This window comes from Anomalospiza imberbis, chromosome Z (assembly GCF_031753505.1).
Source record: "Anomalospiza imberbis isolate Cuckoo-Finch-1a 21T00152 chromosome Z, ASM3175350v1, whole genome shotgun sequence".
Classification (NCBI taxonomy): Eukaryota; Metazoa; Chordata; class Aves; order Passeriformes; family Viduidae; genus Anomalospiza; species Anomalospiza imberbis.
In genome coordinates, this window is record NC_089721.1 from 60,908,615 (window position 1) to 60,919,711 (window position 11,097).

The 11,097-nt window shown below is 43.9% G+C and overlaps 1 protein-coding gene and 1 long non-coding RNA gene across 9 annotated transcripts in view; one reads left to right on the forward strand and one right to left on the reverse strand.

Moving 5' to 3' along the window:
* PIGG (phosphatidylinositol glycan anchor biosynthesis class G (EMM blood group)) overlaps window positions 1–5,474 on the reverse strand; it is an 80,021-nt gene extending 74,547 nt beyond the window's left edge. For 5 of the 8 annotated variants that reach the window (XR_010994418.1, XM_068176292.1, XM_068176290.1 and 2 more), the window contains exons 1-3: window positions 5,259–5,474; window positions 1,866–2,071; window positions 647–856 (exon numbers count right to left, since the gene is read on the reverse strand). Coding sequence is in view for 7 of the 8 variants with exons in the window: in XM_068176292.1 (XP_068032393.1) it covers window positions 647–856; window positions 1,866–2,071; window positions 5,259–5,418 (576 nt within the window). In the remaining variant the exon portion in view is untranslated. Of the gene's footprint in view, window positions 1–646; window positions 857–1,865; window positions 2,072–2,781; window positions 2,891–5,258 lie in introns of those variants that run through there. The other 3 variants (XM_068176288.1, XM_068176287.1, XM_068176289.1) reach the window with 2 other exon arrangements.
* A 670-nt stretch (window positions 5,475–6,144) lies between these two features.
* Window positions 6,145–10,770, forward strand: LOC137464702 (uncharacterized). The gene is made up of 3 exons (XR_010994370.1): window positions 6,145–6,333; window positions 8,540–8,741; window positions 10,290–10,770. It is a non-coding gene; the product is annotated as an uncharacterized lncRNA (long non-coding RNA).
* Window positions 10,771–11,097: the final 327 nt, after the last annotated feature.

Sequence of the window (11,097 nt, forward strand, 5' to 3'; positions counted from 1 at the left end):
ACCTTTCTAACTTCCTTAAATAATAAAATACTTCAGTCAGTAGCAGCAGATCAATGGCTTGAGGTTTTACAAATCATAAAGGTTCAAAAATGAAGAAAATTTGTCAAAGCATTTACTCTTCTAATGTGGCCCAAGTAAGAATTATTAGAGTTTGTTTCACTTACTTTCTATGCTCCCTCTTTTACAACATGAAGAAGCACTGCCCCCATTGCAATCACAAAAATGATGCAATACTATAAAAGTATACTTTTAACAGACCAAGCTAATATGTTAATGGACTTATTAAAGATTGCACAAACTAAAAATATCTGACAGCAAACTGAAAATGTGGATAGTAGAATTTTTAAACAAAGCAACTAGTCAAACTTCCAACCACAACAAGTTTTGTGAGAAAATGGCATGTTTAGGTAAGTTATAGAATGATAAATTGATGAGTACTGTATTATTGCAACACTTTTTACAGCATATGCATGAGGGATTCAAATGCTTAGCTTTACAGTGCCCACACCAAAATTAGATACAAATGCAATTTCTATTTAATTGCCAGGTGAATATTTCAGAACAAGGGCAGATTTACTCACTCATTCTAAGAAACTGTTTGTTTGTACTCACTTCATTTAACTTGGAATCATACAAAGCCTCTCACCTCTGTAAAGTCTGACACAAAAAATGATGTTGTTCCATCATATTCCACAAAGTGCTTTGGGAACAATTTGACCCAAGTATCATCACCATAAAATATTATTCTTTTCCCAGCTGTTTTTGCCTGCCATATCAGATTGTCATCCAAGAGAGCTGGAGAATTGAGGTTCACAACAACATCGATGAAACCAGGTATGCTACCTGTCATCAAAGCCTAATGAAAGAAGAAAAGAGACACATTAAACAGGAAACTTCCAGTGCTCAGAAAACAGTAGCAAAGGGAGGAAGCAATAAGCCAGATGGCAGACAAATCATGTTTTTTGTAAGGAAACATAACAAAGTAAAAGAACACAAGCTGTCTTGCCACATAACCTCATCTGCCCCAACACAGTGCTAGCTGACGTCCGTGATAACTGCTTTACAGAAGGTAAAAATATTACTGTCTCAATTAATGAACAGAAAAAAGACTTTCAGTCTTTTCATCAAACAAACAGCTGAAGTTTGTTTCATTTACTGGTCATTAAACCACCAAAAGACAATTCAGGTGTAAGTAAACTGACTCCACATTAACAACAACTGTACCTTCAAAACAGTAAGTAAGAAACTTCCAGAAGAAGCACTGAAGTCCACCTATAAAGTTACCAGACTGCCTCTCCCTCACTCTCTCACTCTCCTGCTAACTGACCTACCAGTCATCACTCCCTCAGCCTCTTCAGTGCACAGAGTTGTTACTCGGATCTACCACTGACAAGCCTGGATGATCTAGTATTTTGATGACACCATCAAAATTCATCTTTTATTTACCTGGAACTTGGCAGAATTCCCTTTTTAAACTCTTCAGAAACATCCCTATGAAAAAACAATTTTATACTAAACTGGATTGTCTCTCAGAAATTACAAGAATACAGAGAAATACAATAAAAATTATCCTAGATAGAAGACAACTGGAAAACTGGACAACTAAGAGATTACTGCCTTCCCATGATTACAAATAAAAAGGCTATGTCAATCATTTAAGCCTGGACTAGGGCCTTATCTATCCTTAACCTCTTGCCCATGGCAAATCAGGAGTCTATTAACTGCACTACTACAGCAAAGAGACATTCAGCCATACATAGATTGCACTAACACCACACACATCCTTTATGCCAACTCCAAGCATATGAAACAACTGATACTTCAAAAGCTTCTCCAATGAAAAGATAGGAAAAAATCCCACTTACCTTAATTCGAGGCATAGTCACAGTGGGTGGCTTGGCTTCAGCAATGAAACTGTAGGAAGTCCCTTTTTCAACAACTTGAGTAGTATAAGGCATAAACTGTTTACCTTTGGATCCAAACACAAAGTCATCTCTCAAAGCATCTATCAACACAATGACAACTTTTTTGAAAAGCGGTGGAGGAATCTTGGTCCAGTTAGAAACTATTCCTAAGCAACAAAAACAGGGCATATATAACTCATCAACAAATTTTACTGAAAAGGATACAGAAGTTAAAGGACAACTTCACCACATAAATGAGAGCTTTCAACTTCTTTATTAATTCTACACACAGAAACAAGAAGCTGCAAACAGCAAACCTGAGAAGTAATCTGAGGAAGATGAGTTTTCAAGCCATCCAGCACAGGAATAACACAACAACAACTCCAATACCACCTCCAGGAAGTAAAACAAGATATGAAAGGAATGTGTGACATGAAATTGGGAAAACTAAGTAAAAGCTTTGAAATGGAGAGTGTTCAAAGTAATAAGAAGGAATAGCTGCTACCTCCTCTCCTTTTACTACAGTAAAGCTGAGCTAACTGTATCTGACAGACAACTTCTGTTAGAAAAAAAGACATAGCATTCACCTGTGCTAATACCCAATTTTGCACATGACAACATAAACAGTGCCTCTGTATGAAATCTCACCATAAGATAATAGAAAGATTACAAAGAAAGAGACAATTTCACTGAAACTTGTATGAAACAGATTTATGTACATTCACTCCCTTCAAGGTAAAAGACTATATGACAGACTACTTCAGTGATGGCAGCTGCAGGGCCAAATCCAATTCCAGAATTCCCTGAACACACAGGTGGGTACAGGAAAATGCTGCTGTGCATCAAGTAATAGGCAACGCCATGCCTTCAAGCCCACCTCTTTCTCTTGCATGGACTTAATTCTGGCCACAGCAACTCTTTATCTGCATTGAACTTGGTCCACAAGGTGGCATTCAGGTCTTACAGCAGCATTTTTGCTCCAACCTCTACAGGTCTCATTTCCCTATCAGGAAAAAACACGTAAGGGCAAAATGGAAGCAGAATATATCCTACCCACAAGCCTCTATCAAGACACCATTATGTTGAATCGACTGCTCAGTACATGCATTATATAAAGTTAGGGGTTTTACAGTCCTTGAGAGTAAAGGTTTTTTCCGCAAAAAAGGATGACAACTTGGAATGGTCGCAGATAATGGTGTGTCTAAAACAGCAACATCAAAAACAACCCCAGAACTTTTATTTTGGGGTACACATATAAGCATCAATAAACTGACATTCACAGACTAGTTACTGCTAGTGATTTTTCCAGATCAGGAAATGGGAGAGGAGGGCACAGCAGGGAGAAGAAGGAAATCACAACAACAAAATGCTGACTGCAAGCAATCCTAATTAAACTGATAATTTTGTTTTTTCCAGGACTTGAATTATCAACTTATCCGGCATGCTTTGGCTCTCCATTAAAAACAAGAAGGCACACCAGATGTTCTCGTAGTTACATCTTTCCCCTATCCACTGTTTAGTGAAAGAAAATTGCTGGACACCAAAATTGTTCAGATCACAAACACATATGCCCTACTCCTAACTTCCTCCTGCAGTGTGATTTATAAGAAAGACAAAGTGTTGAGAAGTTCAAATTAATTTGGAGTCATTTACAAGCCATGTGAAAATACTTACTGTAAGATAGCTAAAGCAAGACATTGTACAAGCCTTGCCCTGAAGCATGCTTATTTATCTCTACCAGGTTTACTTGGAAAACAGTTACTCTAAATGGACCTGAACTTCTGTGAAGAAAACCACACATTCTCTATCAAGAACTTATTACAATAATGTGCTGCAAGCATTCAGTATCACAGCCTTCTCGCAGCCAAGACAGCATGCACTCAACAGCAGTCAGGACTGTTCACAAAGGGAAACATTCAGGAGTTAAAGAAGCACTGGAGAAATATTCTTTTCTGAATAGGTCTAAAGTAGGTTGAAAACCTTCTGCATCATGGTTTAGTAAGCACTACCCTGCCTTTAGACCTTATCATCCAGACATCACTCTGTAAGCACATCATAACCAAGTACTACAGAAAGTATTTTTCTAATGTCACTCCATTTTTGCCTACTACACCTAGGCTTGCTCATGACATGCCTAAATTTAAACTGCTTGTAGAGCCCTGGTGGCACACACGTCCACTCTTTAACACAAACTACTCCTTTCAAAACCAAATTGTATGACATCTCCTTCCCACCCAAACAGTCTCTTTCTACATTAGTCTTCTGCTAATAAACACATGTGAATGCAATACTTCACTCACAGCAGCCTATCAAATATCTGTGACAGTCTTGGTAAACTCCAGCTAAAAATCAATCAACCTGCCTTCCAGCAGAAACCACTCCATCTGTTACCAGATTAGATTCTTTCAGTGTTCCTGCTTGACCAATACCAGCACATCACACTCTGTATCACACAAACTTCTGTTCTCTTCACTGCATCTCAAAATTTAAGTAAGCCCGTCCCTATAGGCACAACATCACACACTTCAGAAGAATTAACAGTAAATATCAAGCAGCTGAAGACCCAGTCTGGGAGTTACAGTCCTGCTCCAAAAAGTTAACCATAACTTGGTGTCCCAATCAAGAGCTCGGTATGAGCAAAATGTTATTCAATCCAGCTGCCAAGTGAACCTGAAGTTTCATCCCACGAGCTCCAAACTGGTGAAAAACAGTCCCTCAACTACACAGTCCTCTTTACATTACTTTAATACAACTTGTGACTGAACATATGAGTCAAGTACTTTATTAGCACATCCTATAAGGCTCCTTAAAAAGATTCTTGAAAATTCTGGTTTCACAAATTCAGCTCTGGAATGGAGCAGGACTTGTAAAGACAGTGATTTCACAGAAACGGTGATGGACGGCAATACTGTACATATTACAACCTGCATTACTACAGTATCTTTGTCACTACTGAGGTGTTAAAAGTCTCACTGAGGCGGCATTAAAGCACTCAGACACCACAGAAACAGTGAATCTCGGACACAACACAGCCAGCGAATAATCACAAGAAACGCGTGTGGCGTTTTAGCTGAGGCGGCATCATTTAATGCAAACAACCTGCCATTGAACACGACCGGGTATCACGGCTCCATCAGAGTCAGGAAAAGGGAAACAAAACGACAGGAAAACACACCCTGCAAAAAAGTGACAGCTGACGCTTGAGGCTTTCCGACTGCGAGCAGGTATCCCTTCCTGCTACGTGAAAACCAGTTAAGATCTAAACTACCCGGGAAGCTGGTCTGGGAACACGAGAGCGCTACAGAAGGATGTTCCGTGACACCGAGCCATGGGGTGCGCAGCTGCTCGCGTTACCTGGGCCGGGCGGGGCCGGCTCGGCGGGAGCGTCCGCGCGGGCCTCTCTGCGGGGCACGGACCTGACGGGCAGCGGGAAGAAGCCACGGAGGAACAGCGCGACGCCCAAGGCCTGCACGAGGAGGCAGGAGGAGGCGAACACCCCCGAGCGCAGCCGCATCCTGGCTGGGCACCGGCGACAGCAGCAGCAGCACCGGCACCACCCGCCCCGGCCGGCGCCGCGCCGGCTCTACGGGGCGACACCTGCGGCGCCCCGCCCCTCCCGCATGGCCCCGCCCCTCCCGCATGGCCCCGCCTCCGGCCCGCCGTCCGCCAACCACCGACCACCGCGCGCTTCCGCCAAGCCTCGCTATTGGCCAGCGGCCCGGCAGCCCCTCCGCGAGCGCGTAACGGCAACCCCCAAACGGAAGTACAGCCCCTCGTTCTTCCCCCACAACCCTGCTCCCGGACCCGCCTCCCGGACCCGCCTCCCGCATCCCGGACCCGCCTCCCGGACCCGCATCCCGGACCCGCCTCCCGGACCCGCCTCCCGGACCCGCCTCCCGCCTCCCGGACCCGCCTCCCGGACCCGCCTTCCGGACCCGCATCCCGGACCCGCCTCCCGCCTCCCGGACCCGCCTCCCGGACCCGCCTCCCGCCTCCCGGACCCGCCTCCCGGACCCGCCTCCCGGACCCGCCTCCCGCCTCCGCATCCCGGACCCGCCTCCCGCCTCCCGGACCCGCCTCCCGGACCCGCCTCCCGGACCCGCCTCCCGCCTCCGCATCCCGCCTCCTGCCTCCGCATCCCGTATTAGATCAGAGGACTGGATCCGCCTCCGGGCCCACCTCCGGCCTCCGCGTCCTTCCTCCTGGACCCACCCCCGAGCTCCGCGCCCCACCTCCGCAATCCGCCCGCGGGGCCCACGTCCCATTGCGCGTCCGGTGTGTGCATTCCAGCCCCCGCTTGGCACTCTCGCATACCGATCCCGCGTCCCACACCTGCGACCCAACTCGTACCCCTCGTCCCGACCCCGCGTTCCCCGGCGGGAGGGGAAGGGAGGTTTGATGGATCGCTGCAGCAAAGAGTGCTTGGCAGGTGAGGAAGGAGTCCCGGACAGTGGCTTTTGCGGGTGTTTGGCAAGCAGAATCTTTCCCCACACAAACACACCCCTCTTAATAAAACTGAATAGTGGTTTCTCTTAATCTTTCCGTTGGAATGGAAATGGACTATGGTAGGCAGATCATGTCAGAGGATGAGGAGAAGTAAGTTTTAAACTTTAATTTTCTGAAAAAGAAAACTGAAGACACTCTGCAAAGTGCTGGTCTCGCTATGTGTACTGAAATAGGAAGATAGCCTCCAAATTTTATTCTCCCAAAGAAAACTGCTCCTCATTTCTACCCAGGCAGTTTTTGTGTGGCCCACCACTGTGCTAGAAAGATGTGGCACACGTTCCTGCAGTGTACACAAGTCCTTGGCCTTACCTGCGAGTGGCACCTTTTCCCTAATCTAACCAGCACAGCCCCCTGCCAGCTGCATTCCACTTACACCTGGACATGTCTCCTTGTGGTCATTCGGGACAAAGCTGCGCTGCCACAGTCTGCTGCTGGCACGGCACCTGTTTGCGGCCACCACCCACCCACAGCCGTGTGCCTGTGCTCCCGTGTGACCCTGCAGGAGCCATGTGAGCAGATTCCAGGGTGGTTTTCCCACTGGGTCTTTCCCCTCAGCACAAAGCATGACCTGTTTTGTGCAAACACAGGCCAAATGTGTTGTACTGTGCTTTGAGAAGTGTTTTCCTGCTGCAGTTGGTCAATTTGTGGTTTTACTGCCAGTTTCACTGGCCAGCTGTTAATTCTGGGCTTTGCAACACCTGCCACAAGGCAAAGTTGCTGTGATGTGAGAAGCATGTGTGAGTGGGTTCAGGATAAAAGCTTTGTATTTGGCTTTTCCTAGCATCTGCAAATATAGAGAAAAAAAGTCAAGGAGCCTGAGTCCTATGGATTCATGCTCTTTATGTATGAGCATCCCTGAGCACTATGCTACCTTTAGGCTACCTGAGTGCTTTTTCTGGCCACTTTTACCACTTCATGCTTCTACTGAAAATACTGATAGCATTTTCATTTCTTGATATGATCCAAAACCATTATTTTTAAAAGAAGTTTCATTTTTGCAGACACTATTCACTTGTTTATTTGCAGAACCACCACTCTGAAGGCCCATGAAAATTAGTATTCAGTAATTAACTTCAGCTGATTATAAGCAGTGCAATGAAATTCAGAAAAAACATGCAAGGAATGTTGCTTGAAACAGTAGGACATGGCAAAAAGCATCTTTGGGCCATTGTATTTAAACTTTAAAATGGCTTTAGGTAATATGCCTTAAAGTTGCATTATTTGTACGTCCAAGACAAGCTGTATTTTTTGCTTTTTATGGGTATTTTTCCTCTTCTTTAAACCCTGAACTAGTTAGACTCTCCAACCAGAAACTAGGAAAGGTTGCCTAACGAATATAAAGCAACCTAATGTAGGCAATGTTTATGCATCACAAAACAGCATCTAAGAAATGTCTTCTTTTTATTTCATGTGTAAAGCTTACTTTCCCTTTCAGTAAGTGGAAACTCCCCAAGCTGCATCTTTCTGCCATCATTCAAACCTTCAAATTCCCACAGAAGATCAGAATTTCTGTGTTCAGGAAAAAGAGTTTCTCTACAGACATAAAAAACAGCATCTAGCATGTGATTCAGACTCCCTGGGACCTATCACTGGGTATTTAGTGAGTACCATCACCATTTGGCAAGTTCTTGCAGCAACATGCTTTCAAGTCCATTACTGTAGCACTTAACTGCAGGGGTCAAATACAGGAAGAATCCTGAACATTGTACAAGACTTTAAATCTGTCTGTCTGTGAGTCTACAAGCATGTTACAACATAATATATTGACAATCACTGCTGTGCACTGCTGTGGCTGTTTTACAAGCTCTTGGGTATAGCCTCCTCTGTTGTGCATAACACATTTATGCCCTGAGACCTGGTGATTTCATGAGCATTCAGAGGAATTTTTTGTGTGCTTCCCAGTTTGTAAGCACACAATCAGTGTCGCGTGCACCAATTTATGTCAAGGGGTACTGGCTGACTTAAATAGCCTTTGGAAGGTTAAAGGTTCATGCCAGAATGTCTGGAAAGGTGCAATATAGTGCACTACATGTGTTTCAGAAGGCTTTTGTTTCATCAGAGCCAGCACACATTTTAGAACACAGTACAACCCATCCCTGTGGGAGATGAATTTGCATCTTTCCCTACAGGAGACCACGTTGCTACTGCTGCTGTTGTGAAGAGCCACTCAAGCAAATTTACATCTCTGTGTGTTGAGGAAGAAGAAGGAATCTCTGTGCAAATCCCTCTCTAGAGGCATTTTCCCAAATCTGCTCAGAAATCAGCAGACTGAAAGCCAACCAAACCTTGTCTTCAACAGACAAATGGAGGAACCAGTAGGAACACATTTTGGTGAGTGTCTTTGCCACCAACATTTAAAGCAACCAGGTGATATTGTTAGTCACTCTGGCATCCCTCAGGCCTTGCTTCACTGAGGTAACTAGTAAAAAGTAGATAAGATAAAAAATTGGTGTGTCCCATGAGGGAGGAGCACACCCCTTCCAACAGTCTGTGTCCTCTGCCACCACTTAGTGAAACACTGCCCATTAGTCAGCATTCAGCATGTCTGCTTCCCCAGCTCCTTCTCTCCTGATTCTTTCACTTATGTTTCACAATTTGGTTAGAAAAACAGGCCCTATCTTCCCTTCTCCTCTAGTTTGAAAATATGCAGTAAGTTTTCTCAGTTTTTTTTTCAATTTTTCCATTCTCTTACTTAGCTTTATTTTGAATAATTCCCTTGTAGTTTTGCTCTCAGGCCTGTTTACCTGCTGTTGATAAGTTCTGGGTATCTGCAGCTCACCACCTTGCTTTTTGAACTGCCTCAGTTATTCTCCCTCTCTGGGCCTAATTTAAAAGGATTTCACATCTGAATATGTGTGTTTATGTGAAACCTGCACATCTCTTCTGACACTGACAATGTCAGATATGTGAACGCCTCATGCCAATGATTTAAACAAGCATCTTTTTTTCTGTAATGTGATAACTCTTAAACTTGTCCCTAATACATTTAATATTGTATTGGGGAAGACCCAAGTGGAGCACGAATATGGACAGTGGCAAAATTGACATGTATAAGCAAAAGCAATCATTTTTACATGCAAGGGGTGTGAGGAAGAATTAATTCAAAATTAACTGAAGTTGTAATAAAAAACTAGACTTCCCAAGGTGATCTGACACTCTGAAAGCACTGTGATGTACTTAGAAATTCAGAAGGACACATTGTAATTTTTTCTCTCCTATAATTTCTCCGTTCTTTAGTACATGGCAATTTGAATGTATGTCAGGTCTCTGCTGTATTTAAGACACAGTATAACATCAGAAAAGGTTATAAAAGACTGTCTGCTGAAGTGTGACTCTTCCTCCCGCATTCTGGTGCACTACAAAGCCTCCAGAGATTTGTAGTTGCTGAGGCAAAAGACAAAGCAGAAGCATTGCATTGTAAACCCAGCTTCTGAAATCTGAGACTAAACAGGAATTTCTTCACATAAAAAAAAAATGTTAAGAAATAATTCAATAGCTTTATCCACATAAAATCATTGATTGTCTGTGCACACACACACGTGTGCACACATGCACAGAAGTCTGCTTTCAGATTTAGCTATTTTGGAAACCCTGCTTGCAGAGCTTATGGGATTTGAGATTGAGGCAACCAGGGATCACTGAAGAAGATAACCCCTGATAACCCCTGAGCTGGTGAGCTGTAGGGAACCAAAGCCTGGTTTGTTTCTGTAGACTGCAGACTTGTTACTTGCCGCAGTATGAGATTACTTGCTTTTGAAGGGGAAGCAGAGCTGCAGAGCAAGAACTAATTGAAGAAAGAAGCTGCTTGTTAGTTTCCCCCAGAGCCTGGCACTCAAAGCTTACACAGTTTAGTAGCAATATCCCTCTTTCTCTGCACAGGGTTGTACAGAGATGTAACTAGTCATTCCTGCTTAAGAAAGCCTTGGCTTTGGAGCTGCATTTGTGCACTTACCCAGGCAGGTTCTTTCAGAGCTGCAGCCATAAACTGAAGTCACTGAGCATGAACCCCATATGTGCTGCTGATTATAACAAATCATGGGATGCTCACCCAAGGTAAGTTTTTCATTCAGTCTAAATGAACTGGTTAAAATGTGAATGAAGAAGAGTAAAACCTCAAGGAAAACTTCTAAAACTACTTATGTAGACGGACTGATTCTGGTAATATTAGTGACTGAAATTGCCCCCAAATGTCAGCAGACTCCACAAGCTAGAGTAATGCCAGTCATCTAGCCTTCAGAGCAGGCACTGAGAGAAGGAACCAAATCAGGGCTTAGCGGAAGAAACATCTTTTCATGACACATGAAAACTAACCATAATCTTTCCTCCCTACAATTTTACCCACTTATTTGCTTATCTTTTACCCTCCTTTAATCCCACTTTTTTTCCTATCTCTATCCTGCTCTTCCTTACAGCCTTAGCTATTTTTAGAGAGGTAATGAACAGGGAACCCAGTGATACTAGGTTTTTCTAGATTTAATGATGACTGGAAACAGCAAACAGACATTGTCAGTGCCCCTACCAAGGAAACTGCCTGTTGTGTAAGCTGACTTCCTATCAGGTGCCAAAGCATCCCATCCAGAATGATGCAAAACAATCAAATGTTTGCATCTTGGTTACCAGGGAATCCAGCAACTCCTCCTTGCAACTGCAAGAAACCAGACTGTCCCCTTTCCTGCTTAGCTACTGC